We start from the raw sequence: 15,659 nt of genomic DNA on the forward strand, positions 1-15,659 counted from the left end.
CAGCCATTTGACTGGGACGCAGTCTGGTGACAGAAACCGCCACTAACAAAATACCCGAGTGGAGGCAACTTCCCGCCTAAGATGGAAGGGTTCCCTGCCCACACTCAGGTCGTAGAGAGGCCGGTCACATTGACGACAGAAGCGTCAGTTCTCGTGATCAGCGAAGCGAAGCGACATGAATGTGTATGTTTACGACACAGGAGGCTCATGCCGTCGTGGTCAAGACAGCAGGATTTCAATTTTTCGGATGACCAGTAGCATGGGTGCTTACATGCTTACAGGAGCATGTAACACGGGCAGCAGTGAATCCCGTCTCCCAAAATGTGTGTTTCTGTCAGAGTTATTTTGACATATGGGCCCATGTTTTGAGTATGGGAGTGGGCCGCTTCACTGCTTTATGAAACTTGTGATCGCCTGCGATGCGTGGGGCTATATTGTAGGTGTGTTAAGCGAAATGCGCGCACCAGATTCAACGCTTGAAGCCGTTCTGTGTGGTGCAATGTTATGCGCCGTGTCTGCTGAAATTATGCAGATTGACACTTTTATGGACTTTTTTACCAGCATCTGTCAATTTTTACAAGAGCTAACCGTTAATAGATCCGTCTGGTCGAATTGACCACAAAACATACCTTAAAGGTCGCATTTCAACGAAAAATAAAGAAGCTGTGACTTGTGCCACCAGATGTAGTACTTAGTAGCCCCCAACTGTAGGGAGCTTATTCCTCGGAGAAAACCAGGAGAATGAAGATATAGATGGGTTGATATTTTGGCAACATACCTTTATCGAAACGATAGCGGAAGTGAATTCACTTCTGCTATCGTTTCGATGAAGGCATGGCGCTGAAATATCAACCCATCTATATCTCCATTTTCCTTTTTTCTCCGAGGAATAAGACTATTACTGCTGTCTTATCTATGTGAGTAATGTTCCTTGTTAATGCACTGACCAACGTACGTACGGAGCTTGCTATAATATATCCGCCGGCGTAGGCTGGGTTTTTAATATTTCGAAGACTATTTAAAGAGGATAAATGACACGCTTTTCCATATTAAACCACTTCCGGCTTCCTATTCCGCATGTGACGACAAATCCTAACGCACGTGTGTGCCGCTGGCAGACGTGGTTGCGCGTGCTGCGACATGCAGCGGCGGATTGTGTGCACGATTGGCAGGGAGAGCGACGGCCGCAAGCCGCCTGAAGAGACGCCGAGCCAATGGAGTTCGCTCTTCGTCAGCGCTCTGTTGGCGTCGGGCCGTGAATGTCATTTCAGCGAATGCTTTGCTGTGATCGACAGCGTGCGACTCGACTGGACCAATCCGTGCCACGTGATAACTTAAAGAAACGATATCTATAGATCTTCTGTGAGCTTACGCGACCACACCCAGTTTCAGCCGTATTAACTCTCTGAGACAATCCAAAACATCAGAATCGCTCCCAAACATGGGAGCATTTCAGCGCTCTGCTCTTCTCTAGTCCCCGCCCTGATGGTTCTTCGCCAACAATGCCGGTTGATTCACGGAGTGCAGCAGTCGTCCAGCATGCCAACGGCACTCCAATTTTGGTCAGCGGTGAGAGATCCGAGTTCTGAAATGTCGCTGCTACGATGGAGCATGCCCTGGCTCCTCTCGGCTTCGAGCGGGCGGGTAGGAAATAGGTGCGGGAAAGGCCCAACACCTGCTGCTGGGTAGCACACAACATCTGCTCCTATCGTGATGATACTGGTGAGCGCCACTCCGAACCTGTGATCTGGGTACGCCACTGCGCTGTCGAGGGCGCCGGCTCCTGTCACTGCCCGAGGCGCCGACCGTCCGGGTCAGCGCCGCCCGCTATCCGCTCGTTGAGTGTGGTTCTTGTCTCGCAATGGTGGTGTCTGGGTGCGGTCCGGCTAAACACGAGCAGAGTCGCACCGTATGACAATTGAATACTGCAGGACACCGCCTACTTCACGGTATTGGTCTAATTCGGTCGCTGTCCAAACTGGGAAAATCGTGCAACCGCCCATTACATGCGGCTTTTACGGGACTTATCGTTATTAATCACATCTAAGGAAGTACTTGTCATCCTCCGTCATCTCCGCGTTGGTCAATGCTTTCATTATCTCGCAAATGCGTTGCTGCATCTCCATATATAACAATGATTTGCAGGAGAACCTATCTCGGATGCAAAAAATGGTCAACAATGAGGCAATAGCTAGTTTTGGCCGCAAAAAGCTTGACTTCGTGTCAGATCTGTTAGGTGAACTGGACTAGCTATACGTAGGTGAGCGCTGGGTCCAGTCTTGCACCACAGACAGGATGAATATTAACCCCGGCTTGCTGGCTGCTCCGCTGTTATACTCAGGGTTCCTGACCGATTAGCCAGCTGTTTGCGCCGTATGTGAGTGGGTACACCACGTGAGAGTCACTGACCGCTTACTTGTATTTTAACTCGACGCTGCCGCAGCCACGCATCGCATCGTGGATGGTCCCAGCACATGTCTGATCCACGTCTGAATCTGAACTAGCCCCGGGGATGAATCGATGGGTGAATCCCTAGCGTTTTTCGTTAATGCAAGAGTACAAATCGGCTACCGATGAGGCCTTTTGGCAAAAGACATTCACAGCAGGCCGGGTGAACATATCCGTCCCATCCCCCAATGGAGGATGCGGTCGGTAACTACAGGTTTCCAGTTCAGTACGCCCCACGACCCAGCTGACCCCAGCAACGACGAATCAATTGCCACTCGTAATGTAATTCCATGGTGGCTGCTTTTGCGCGCTGCGCTCTCCATTACTGAGTTAATTGAATTTGTTGTGCTCTCGATTGGCATGCGTCGCACGAATCCGTGCGTGCCGAGGCAGAAAAGGACACGCATCGAACTGAAGGTATATTTACGACTACGTTTCGTACATTCGACGTTTTTCAGCGATTTTCCGAAATCGGCATCGTAACCATGGCAAGAAGATCCATGTCTCGAAAAGCAAAATTGGACTGGCCTTGCTGAAAGCAGGCTCGATTTACAAAGGTTTATGCTTCCTCTGCACCTCACCAATGTTAATTTGTGAAGGTTGATGCTTTGGCAATAAGCGAAAATTTGTCAATGTGTCAAGAATTTATTCTCGGAAAATGCGTGATGTCTGGATAATTGTTCTGCCAATATCGCTACTTTGACACCTTCAATATCTGACAAAATCCTTCACAATCCTTCACGAGAGGCTGTTTTCCGCAATGGCACGAATTCAAACATGGGTGAAAGCAGTCTTGCAAATTTTGGAATGGCCGAACTCCGTGTATTAATGCTGACCGCACCAAGATATGCCACCAAAATATGTGGAATACACAGGAGCATCATGAGTAATGTCTGTCAGCAATTGCACTGTGCACATGTACAACACGCAGCAGCACCACAAGTAATGTTCTCACCGCATGCGTAACCCTGGCCGGATATACCACGTGACGGTTTTGTCGTTACAATATTGTTGTGGTCATGGTTTTCCCACTATCGGTTTTCAGGCTCTTCCATTCATATCAAGCACGCTATCTGAACGCGGAATCTAGTGAAATCCAAGGCCGTAAAATCTGGCGGAATCCATGGTCTTAACTTAAGAGGCTGGGAGGCTGAAATAAGACAGCAGTACTGGCCTTATTGGCTGGGAGACTTATGTCATTATTTCAGAACTTTAATAAAGGCTCTTAAACATCATGTATTGTGATCGTACAGCAATGTCAGCATCGTGAGCGGCCCACATAGATTGGCGGAGCCAAGAATCGATCGGCACTGGAAGGGTGCAGGTGCTCTTTAAGGAAGTCAACCGACAGCCGTGCAATTTCAGCGTTCTTCATTTGTTTGGTCTGAATACGGGTATTTTTACACGGGAACACAAGAAAAAAACATGCCATCGACGGTCAAGTTCCGCATTAAAAGGTTCCCGTCTCCGGTTTCCAACACCGGCGTACTGCCCTCCGAACTCCGGAAGTTTTGGATAAAAAATTGGTTAATAAGCTATCTTTGTCGTTATAATCGCTCATCAGTTGTCAAAATTGTTTTGAGTGAAACTATCCTCTGCTTAGGGACGGCAGATAGATATGGATAAGCAGCTCACTAGCCAGTCAGGCAGGATATTTCTACAACATTCGCGAAACTTAATTTCACAACTACGAGAAAGGGTGTCGCCACCGGTTTCGGATTGGGGGGACGGAGGGCACGCCAATCTCTCCGTCCGATCCATGCCACTTGCAAACGTGGCATGTGATTTCTAAGGTAATTGGTGGGAACAATGATCAGTGAGGCGCCCCCACATCGCACCCTCGCTACCGTCGGTTCTGGCAACGAGCCGCTGAGCAGCTGGCCGGACGGCCGACGACACAGCGAGCTGCGCGGGTCCGCAGGCAGCTTCTAATAAGTTGGGCGACGCCGGAGCGCTGACCACATGACGCCGTCGCCAGGCCCGGAGCAGATTGGAAAAGTTCACTCACAGAAAGCGTAGCTGCGGCAGGTGCTGGAAATGGCCGGCGGCGAACTCTGTCAGCAGGTTGCCGTCCAGTAGTACATGGGCCAGGTTCGCCAGCCCCGCCAGCACCCCGACCTGCAGTCGGCGCAGCCGGTTGCCCCGCAGCAGCCTGTCGGAAGCGGACGACGGTCACAGCGCCGGCGGCCCAGCTCTGGATGGGCGTGCATGGGCGAGGTGTGCTGATGATGAGCGGATTCCGGGCGAGTCTCCGCTGCCGACCTGCGTCCACTGCTGTTTGCATTATGGGTGTTTGAAGTCGCGCAGGAAAAGCGGAACCGTGGCAGCGATGCGTACAGCAGCCTTTGCAACTCAGCCGGAGGTTTGCTATCTGCATATCTTTTAACAGTTGAAATGATGTGATTGTCATTTTCGCTCAGATGTTGCATCTTGAATGACAATCATTTTAGGAGACAGATAGATGGATACACAAATAATCTTATTCATCACACGGAGCAAAATTCAACACTTTTGTGGAACAGTTTGACTCATCTGCCGACATGAAAAAACATTCAAGTCATCACAAATCATCATTCAATCATGCGCCGCTGGGACATGTTCATCTGTCGCCTCACGGCCAAACCGCGTTTTTAGCGTTACAAAATGGTGCCCGGTTGCAGCCCCATCAATCGTCGAGACCGGCATCAAGCCGCCAGCTAAGGCGGGCATCTGTTCTGTTCGGGTCACCGTGGATCTGCTGTCGGACCGGTAAGAGGCTCGTCTATCACCGCTCCCAAGCCAAGACCTGAGGGCGGCCTGTATGACATAGCTCGGCCCAGTCGTCATGACAGAGCACACCCTGAAACCATACAACGCCGAGGGTGCGAAACGGTCCTTCAGGCAAGCGGGCTGGGCTCTGATTGGTGGATGGAGAATGCCTTTGTCTAGCGATAATTAAAAAAAGATCAGATTGCAGTAGCATTACGATGCTGCAACTGCGTTACAAATTTGATCACTGTTTCATGCAAAGACGTAGTTTTCTGGAATCTTTTTTAGTTTTCTTGGAGAAGCTCTCTTGGAATGTGGGGAAAGCTGAACTAAGCGGCTGGCATAGTCCGAACCCACCGCTTTGCCTTTGGGATGTGCGCTAATGCCTTTGTAATCACTGTTGCGGATCCTTGCAGCTTTCAGGGACAAATAGCAGCATAGCGCCTCAAGCACTGTTTCACGGCAGTCTAGGGTATTTACGAACGAGCCGTTTTGGATAACAGTAAAAGACTAAGTGTCAAGAAAATAAAACGAGCCGATCTTTTCTGGGATGTAAGGAGTCATCGTCTTCATTGGGACTTTTCGACGTACTCGGCTACTGAGGCTACATGGCGTCGCCTGCCTTTCACCCTGACAGGAAGAGCGGGCAACGCGGGGAACCGAACCCCGTATCGCTAGTTTCCCAGACCAGAGACACATATGGACGTTAGAAGGAAGAAATAACGTGATATTGATTGTCTTTTTTCACCTATGTCTGCAGCAGTCAGATATCCTTGTGTTGCAATTATTTGTGTCTCAAGCACTTAAATGAAGTACATTTGCCAACCACTTTAACGGTCACATGCACCCGTGCCCTGCGTCGAGCCTTCACGCACCTAGTGCACATGTGTGTCGTGTGTGTGTCATTGGGCTTTACGACGCACTCAGCTGCTGAGGCTATATGGCGTCGACTGCCTCTCACCCCGGCAGGAAGGGCGGGCACCGCGGGGAATCGAACCCCGTACCTCTGGTTTTCCAGATGCGCAGACGCGTCTGGGAACGAGCGCGTTAACCACTACACTACCGGCGCCCCCCACTAGTGCACATGATCTCAACCATTCAGAAGTTGGGCGATGCAAAACTCGCCTCCCCCATTGTTCGGTTCAGTTCTGTTTCCCTTAAAAGGAGGATACCGGGTAGAAATTTTGTCTGTAGTCTAGACGTAGGGTATCATGTCTCAAAGTTTTGTACTCAGGTGACACTTTTTACGTCATTGCATCCTGAACACGTTTCACGTGAAATTAAAAGCGTGCTGGGCAAAGGAAAAATGCAAATGAAACATGAATCGAAATATTCCATTGCAGTGGACAGCACTTGCCCAACTTTGAGTGCCCGAGATGAGCAGTCGCATACCTAGCTGGACAAAAGGTCGTGTTGAAAATCATCGCACAGCAATTACACCTGTTGCAGTTTCGTAGCATTGTTCATTATCAGTCAATCTTTGTTTGTATCGCAATACTTTGTGCGCATGCAGTTTGTTGCAACACATATGTTTGCGTGACAATGTGCCAAAATATTCTTGTCCACAGGATCTTGCGCCCGCCAATCTTGAATCACCGTCATTGGACATTTGACGTCGAATCAATTGCATCCAATCTCAATTCCATGCAGATAGTTTGTATGCGTTAAATTATTTATGTGCCATTTTTATTACCACAAATAGCTGTTTTGTATTTCTTCGTATGCATTTAACTTAGCGTCGCATTTCGTCAAGTACATAGTCATTGTTGCAACTGAATGAATAAGGCAAACATTGCACTGATTTTTTGCATAAAACAGTACTTTTACGTCATTTCTACCTGATTTCGCCCGAGTTATATCAACTAGGATCATGGGATGGGGACAAGAAAATGAACGTGTACCGACAGTTGATAAGTAGCTATATATTCAAGACCTTGGCATTTCAGTGGTGCTTTACCAGGAATGCTGGCGCTTCAGCCATACCAAGAAATGCTGACTTTTGCTGAATGCATTGCCACCTGTCACCTTCCCTAGCCTAGCTCTTAGCCTGAGCAGCATACACTCAAGCACGCTTACTGCTCAGAGCTCGATGGTCGCTTCACGTCGCTGCATTATCGACGCGCGTGGCTGGGTTATTCACAGCCGTAGTAATCACAGGGACGCATGTTACAAGGATTTGGTAGGTTGCTGGTGATCCACGTCAACCCGACAGCCAGACTCAGACCCAACATGCGAGTTATCGACGAACAAAAGCCCTCTCGAAAAAGCTGAACAATCGGCACCATTTATGAACAAAAAAAGACCACGAACAAAAGGTGAGATCGAAGGCGCATACGCCTTCGTTCCTACCTTTCGCCATCAGAGCATGTGGATAAGAACTCTGTGGTTCTGTGACAGTTTTGCCCACAAAAACAGCGTATCGCCTCGGACCAGGGGGTCCTGAGATCCTGTCGGAGCTGAGAACACCTAGTGCATGTTGCACAAGCCTAATGAATGGCATATATCTGTCATGCGTGATTGATCAGCAAGTGCCGTGGGTGCAAGATATTGACGGACATCCGACGACCGCTGGTTGAGGTTTAAAGGTAACTACCCCGGCCTTCACTGAATTCATTAAATAACTCCAAAATGCTCAACGTCACGCCTTGAAATTGTTATACCTGTCTTTCTGGTGATTACTTTAATAGAATCATATAAACAAGCATCTACATGATAGGGAGGGAATGCGTCCTTGATATAGAATGGCACACCTGTTTATGCTTTGAGGCAACCACTCCAGATGTACTTTTGTGCGTTTGACTGTTTCGCTGCAACGCATCACCTGGTTTAAATTCAGGTCTCTGAACAAAAGCTTTATGATGAGGTACCACCGGGCGACAGAAATGAACCATTTGGTGAGCACAGATTAAACTTTGACGTCCTGCTCTCTGAAAACCACTACGGTTGGAGTTTTCATATGCGTTCCGCAAGGCTCAGCGAAATCATTCCGGTCCCCAGTGTTTGCCCCAAATTGTTATATCCTTGCGGCTATCACTATCAACGTTGCTACAACGTTCCTGAGCTGTCGCATGTGCAACGACTCTCATCGGGCCAAAATAGTTCAACTAAATATGTGAAAATCCTGTACTTGCTGTTCGTAGTCGCAACGGACCAGGTAGTCAGCGCGTGACTGTTCATTAGGCCGTTCCATGTACCAGATTGCTTCAAATGATATTAGAGATAATTTCGCGTGCCTTTGTCTTCCTATGCTGCAGGACAGTTTCTTGTCATAAGTCGCGCAGCTTCAGTGCTGACAACAAGGAACTCCCAAGCTGGGCATGCTCGGCGATTGACAAACCCATGAGGAAGCGCTGAGGTTATTCGCCCAGATGTATTTATTGTTGCCGGTGGTCATTCCGTTGTGACATTTAATACGAGGTGCTTGACTCTACTGGGAACACTGGGAAGGATAGAGGTGTTTTTACCAGTTTAGGGTGTGAAAATATTCGAAAGCATTTTGTACTGGCCGGGGTCTCGGCACTGCCGCTTTGAAAAGAGGAAGTGAAACTACCGCTTACGTAAGTCGTTCAGGGGACCAAGCGCGGATGTTCCCATGAATCACTTGCGTGCGATCCGATTCAGATTTCATGCTGCCGTGGAAACACGGACGTTGTTTCGGTACATACATAAGAGCATCCGTCGGCATGATTACACAGGACCACTTCGGGACGTCGGTCCCCTGCGTCCCTCGTCAGCACCATCCCGCCCCGGGATGCTTCACCTAACGCTGCCCTCGCAACCAAGCCCGGGGGAAATCGCAAGTTATTGGGTGACGCACGAGGCCCCGAACATGGACGAATCATCTGAGAATGCTGGCGCGCGTGGCACAGCTTCCGGCACCGGATCGACGTTGGTCTCGGCGTCGTCGCCGTCGTCCCAGGTTTCTACTGACATCAGTAGAGGAGTGAACACAGCCATTGACAGCTGGGTAGACCATTCGTTACGGAATGTCGCTGATGTCCGGCGTCAATCCGCATTCCAGAAAATGTTTGGCAAATCAAATAACGCGTTCAGAGTTCGCCGTAGCCTCGCCGCATCAATCATGCAACGACGCTCAAGCAAGTGCGGTTGTGACTAGATTTCGGTCGCATAACTGAGTGGATTAGAATGGCAGCCTGAAAGCCCTCTCAAGTTCTGCCGCTGGGCAGAACTTGCAACGTCCGACCGCGTGACGTAATACCAGTCTGGCGCGGAAAGCATGCGCGCGTGATGACTGATTGAAGGACCTGCGACAAAAGTGCTCGACCTTCTAACGTGTTCTAAACGAGCAAAACCGTGTCCCGAACAGCAGCTTTTGAGCTACAGCCAAAGCAGAATAGAGCACTCTCGCACCTATTGCATGGTCTTATGAAGGTATGACGCCGCGTAGGGAAAGGAAATCACGGAAGATAGCGTCATGGTGGAGCACTGGTCTTTCCACAACATAACAAATCGAGGCCCAACACGGAAATGCTTCTCCAGAGTCCTGATCGCGCTGAAGAAGCTCCCGCCGAGGGCATCCAGCCCGCCTGCAGCCGGGCCTCTCCTGGGCCGTCGGCCGTCAATCTTAGCCCGTCACCTGGCTTTTGTTTCGGAAGGCCACGGCGTGGTGGAAGCCACGCGGAGACCAAAACCATCCCAGCGTGAACCTCTCGAACCTTTTGGGACCGCCTGTTGCCACGGCCATACCTCCAGCCACGGCGCCGCCGTACCGTGCTCCGGCGTGCTGGCCTGGGACCAGGCACGCTCCCGAAACCGTGCACGGTACTGCCACAGGAACACCGCTTGCTGGTGGAGCCGGCGTCATCAGCGCGCTGCACGGGACCTGTTATGTTGCGTGGCCTCACTTCATTCGAACTTTCAGCAGCGCGGTAGAGAACTACAAGGCCCGAGCTAGTGGCAGGGCCGCTATCGTGCTATCGGTTCATCAGGAAGGTGGCCCAGGTGCTCCAAGTAACTGCTGGCCAAGTAACTGCTAGGGCCCGTCCGACATGTAAACACCCTTGAGACCGCGCCTGGGGCCCCCTGAGGCGCGCAGTGAAGGCCTGAGAACGTTTGAGTCCCGATGGGGCACCCGTCCTGCGTCTGTAGACGCACGAGAAGAGTTAAGAACTAATCCAAAATGTTGCTGAAATATGTCCGTCCAAGCACGCGCCGCGCGCCGCGCCGACAGCTGTGGAGTCGGCGCGACAAAGTTGGCGCTATTCGACTCCGCCTTGACCGAGCACGCAGCACCACACGAGGGCCATTCAAAGAAGTGGTTTGGTGGTGTAGCAGCCAGTAATGAGACGGCAGAGGTGAATGACGCTTGCGTTCATTCCCCCGTGTTGATATGAATCGCCGTACGATTCTCGCATTGTCTGGAGTGGTGCCCGTCCTATATTTGCATTGTCTGGAATGGTGCCAGCCTATATTTGCATCCGCATAATGGTGTACCTGCTACGTCTCCAGCAGGTGCGCAGCTTCCTAGTTTCAGTTTAAGGCGGGGGTTGAAGCCACTTTCCCAATCTTGAGCCCTCAAGTACGTACTTAACGTGTATTCCCACTGGTGGCTTGCCATGGGGATTTCAGCATGGCCATTGTGATAACCAGCTGAGCAATCTGCAGCCATGACAAAGGTGGTAACTAGATGTTTGGGGCAGACCAAGTCTTGCGCGGCTTGTGGAAAAAGCCTTCTCATTTTACTGAGCAAAGACCCACCCACTGGTGCGGCCGACAGCATTAGCCAACCTAGCCTCTATTAACATCATCTAAAATCACATTTACGTTACGAGTGACATGAGCTAACCACGTTAGTGTGAAGTGTTGCATTTCTTGAATGTCTGCCTATTTCATAAGCCCTCTCGAAATTTTGTTTTTCGTCTAATGCTGCTCTAACAAGATCTCGGCTGCTTCACCCGATGTGCTTTACAAAATGATATTACATTGTAGGTTTTCAGTTGTTATAAGGGCAGTGCTAAAGCGTACATTGTAAGGTGTGGTGTAATGCTTTCTTATGCCTTGCTTTTTCGCTTGGTAGACTATCGATAAACAAATTTCGGCGCCAGCATGTGCGCACAAGAGACTGCGTCTTTGGCTTTATACTTGAAAGGCCCATGGCTATAAAGATGTGATTAAGACGAACACCCCCAGAGTTGAGACTGTTCGGGATCTGGATCAAATGTGTGTCTAATGTACCTTTCTTTTTCTTTCTGATTGGATGACGAGTAAGGTTTGATGATGCCTGAAATAAACAATAAATAACATACCCGCCTCTTCCACAGCACGCCCAGCATACCCATTGGTAGTGCAGCTGCCTTTCAGCACTGTTTCTGGGAGCAGTGCTTATTAGAAATAGCCACAGCTTGGGCAGTTCCAGTTCTCAGAAGGACCCTAGCAAGTGCCCTTATCTCCCTGCTAAATTTCTACGAACCAAATGTACAATATCAGCGCCGCCAACTAGCGTAACGAGAACACGTCAAGAGTGTGACAGTACGGGGTCAAATCATGGAGCTCTGATGCAGTGTGTTTCTTACGTTGAATGAAATGAGCATTATAGGTTGAAACTTTGATGCTGGATCAGTGACATCACGTGCCACACATGGCTGAGGCTTTCGTATGACATGGATATGTCTAATAAAACGTAAGTATTTGCATGCAATTGGAATGTAATGAACAGCATCGAAGAAAACGTGAATGAGCGGAATTTCTGTCAATGACTTTCTGTTTTCCCTCAGTAGCTGCCGTCAAAACACGATGGCTATCCCTCTGCGACCGGTACGTCGGGACGAGGGCGACTGCCAAGAAGCTGCTTCCAACTGGGTCAGGGGTCGGTAGCCTAACGAGACCCCAGCGAAGGCTTTGCGATCCTGCGATCAGCAAATCCTGCTAAATCCTGCTAAATCCTGCAGCAGCGATCCTGCTATAGGTGCGTTTTCCACGTTCAACGCGGATGGTGTCAATGGCTCTTCTATGACACAAATAATTGCCAGTTAATCACTTTGTTGATTTTTGAATATGTGCCATGTGTGAAGGAATACTTTCCTTGCGCTCGATTTCAAGCATGTTCTTGACACGTGAGGCGTGCTATTGCAGCAAACCATTTGCCACAACACTGCTTTAATGGGGACGTTCAAATTAGTCACACATAATGTGGTGACTGACCAGGGCTTCTCTTCGACACTGACTGAAGCTTCCAGTTTTCTAAACCCAGCAGTCAGTGAGCGCATGTAATCTTTCCTGTAGCATGCCAAAAACTGAATTGCTTCAGCCTTCAATGTACTCTCCAAATTTTAGGCATCTAAGTCCTTTCTTGCCGCATTCGTAGCATCCAGGTGTCAAACATTATGTTACTGAGTGGTCTGATGGCGCCCATAAGTGCGCACCAACGATTTATTTCATTTTTGCTTCAGGTTCGGTGATAGGTTGAGAAATTCACCAGGCCAATATGGTGCACAGCGAGCATATCCCTCCTCAGACCCATCGCCGCCTCGCAGGCAGAGGGCAGCCAAGATGAGCTGGAAACTCAGTTTAAAAGGTAAGAATAGTTATCACCACCTATGTGGCAGTAGCTTGATTGCTTGGTTCATGCCTGACCAGTGTTTCTTGAGGTACAGTGATGCATCCTATGCACCGCCTCATGTCTGCATGCAGTATGATAAAAACACCGAGGCTAGTTTTCACTCATGTAGGCTCAGCTAAGAGGGCGTGAACTTGACATGGCCCATGCAGCAATTAAGTTATTGCAAATAAAAATGTTGGAAATTAATCTTTGGGGTCAACATCACGACGTTATTGCATAGCAGTTGGGTTCGGCTGGCTCTAAGAAAACATATTGATGGCTCGTCCGAATGAACGGGTCGGGCCTGTCTCCCGATGTCATTCGACGAGGCACATGCACTATATGACGTCCCCAGATCTCCCACTCCCTCAACAGATTGCAAACACATTGCGACACGGATGCAACATTTCCGAGCATTGTCAACCACAGCGTTCATTCCACTGCCTCTGTCGCCCGAGAGACGAGATGGTGTTCGTCCGATCTATAATGGCTCTCCGTCTAACCGTTGATCGAGCCGGACGGTTCAGTCGAAACACGTCAGTTATCTCACAGACACTGGCGCAAAACACGCCGAGTGGCATCGGAGGATCGTGCCTGCTCCGAACACTGAGCTCTGGCCTGAACTGACGCCACGGTGCAGCGACGTTGGGGACACTGATGGCCGCGCAAAAACTTACCATCCACATGCTCCACTGGACTTGCTCGGTCATCCATTTTAGGCGTATCAAGACGAGCGACGTTAAAATCATTGAAGGCATGACCGCTAGCGGCCGGATCTGGTGCGGTTATGCCATCGCGAGGCATTTGGTGAAGCGGCCGTGAGCCCGTATCTCATGCTCAGCTGTCTAAGGGTATGAAACAACTCGTGGCAAGGTCCAAAAATGTACATTCCTTGTGTTGGCCTCGAAAAGTCGTGCTGGCACAACAGCTATTGCAAAGGCATGTTTTGTAAAGCTCATGCAGTAGGAAGCGAAGCGGATGATTGGTATGAGTTCGGTAGCCTGATTTGTTTGAAGCGAATGTCATAGAAGGCCCCGGTAAGCTTGCCCCAAGCTGTCTCCCTCTCTTCGTGCAAAATTCTATATTATGTGTACTAATAAATCTGTGTCACAAGTGATCATACTTGAAAAAATGTTAGCCGCGTTTTCACAAAGCGGAGTTCTGGTGCCGGTTATTATCCGGTAGCATATTTTGCAATTTTTTTAGGTCACCCAACATCGAGCGTTTGGAATCGTTCAGCGACGGAAGTTCCGAGTGCGTCTCGGCAGCACTGCGTCAAACAGACGAAACAAGCACGCCGACCGCCTCAAAAGAACTTCGTACTCACAGTCTGAAGAGTTTGTCCTGTCCAGAGAAGAAGTTTTGCGGTATCTCTTCGAGTTCGTTTCTGTTTAAGTTTCTGAAAAGGAAACGGAAGAATATGTTTCAGGTTGATGGTACGAACTTTCGCTTATGCTCTGCGGCGTCTGTCAATAAACGTTACACAATGCTGTGAGGCAGTCCTATGTTCGGCAAGCACGTCGGTCTTGAGCCTCTCCGAGCCGGACTTGTTCCAGCCGTGACGCCGTACGACTCCGCCTGGAGCTCGCACCCCGAAGTGAAAACGAATGTGTTTCGGCTAGCTTCGGTCGTTACCAGCGCTACACGACCTCTCGGCATCTGCCGCCACACCGCACATTTTCCACCAATTACCACCCGGAAGATAATCTTCCAAACGGTCCCGGATCCTAGAAACTGCTGGTTTCGGTCAGTTGATGCTTTGTGAATGGTAGACGGTCTAACCACAGTCTGCTCAAGTTCGTTATTGATCTCCGACATCTCACTACCCTGCTCAGGTCGCATACGATGAAAAACTAAAACAACTTTTAAGTGAACCTGAGGCTGAGGTAATGCCGTGTTCTGTAGGACCTTATCCACTTTTTCAGAGGGTGATACCTTGGCATATGCGCCTGTTATAGCGCCCAGATGTGGCCAAAACTTGGTGAATCATTACGGCGTTAAGAGAAAACCACAGACAAAATAAGGTTCTAAAGGATTAAAGCCGCAATTATGGGAGATTAACGTCCGCGTTATGTCTCTTTCTTCCCTGGATGATTACGAAGGACGACAGAAACAGCGGCGCCCAGATAAAGCACCTCGTTCGGTTGTTGGAACAGCCGCCCCATAGCTTTGCCACAGCTTTGACACAGGCTGAACTTTGTCGGCCTGAAGTGCCCGCCTAAACGCCAAGCGTAACGGAATTTCGAACGGGACTTAATCATGATTATTGTCCGAAGTAAGGCGAAGCAAAGTATTGAGCAAATCGCAAAGCCTTTCAGCATTACCGGCACCACCGCACAGGAGCTACAAAACGTGCGATGTACTGGTTTGGGCTGAGCAGATTCGGGGATCTTGCAGCTTCCGCTGACGCGCTGCGCCACGCTGCTGCCAGCGACACGGTGAAACTGGCTACAACCGGTTGGAAACATCATTAACTGCCACCACCTTTTTAGATGCAATGCACGGCACCCAGTTGGTAAATTAACGATAAGCATCTTGCGAGGTATGTACCTACCCCTGCCAGTAAGCACATGACGGATTTTCGGGCGGTGTAGGGGGGAGGGGGGATAACTAGGCTGGTTATTGCACCTACCCGATTGGCTCAAGCAGAAGTTGTCCATACCCATTGCTGGTCACTTAAAATTTAGCACATGAATGTTTCCTGTCTTCAGCGTAGATTTATCTTACAATCAGGCATCCGGCTCCGGTTTTTGAGACAGAACCAATAAGAGCCAAGGAGTCGTGGTCTGACGTCAAAGAAAACAAACTGATGGGGCCAGGAATCATTACATTGTGGCTGGGAAAAGCCTGTTAAAACCAGGGTCCATAGCCTTGTTTTCGCGAAAAGTCAGGGGAGATAAGAAAC

General features: G+C 49.6%; 1 protein-coding gene across 1 annotated transcript in view; it reads right to left on the minus strand.

The window, feature by feature from the left end:
- Positions 1–15,659, minus strand: part of LOC119093947 (relaxin receptor 2) — a gene marked incomplete in the record, with an annotated part of 147,717 nt that overhangs the window by 54,214 nt on the left and 77,844 nt on the right. Inside the window, 2 exon segments of the mRNA XM_037216969.1 lie at positions 4,457–4,600; positions 14,082–14,153. Of these exon segments, the coding sequence (XP_037072864.1) occupies positions 4,457–4,600; positions 14,082–14,153 (216 nt within the window).

This window comes from Pollicipes pollicipes, unplaced genomic scaffold (genome assembly GCF_011947565.3).
Source record: "Pollicipes pollicipes isolate AB1234 unplaced genomic scaffold, Ppol_2.1 Scaffold_4002;HRSCAF=4701_pilon_pilon_pilon, whole genome shotgun sequence".
Lineage (NCBI taxonomy): Eukaryota > Metazoa > Arthropoda > Thecostraca > Pollicipedomorpha > Pollicipedidae > Pollicipes > Pollicipes pollicipes.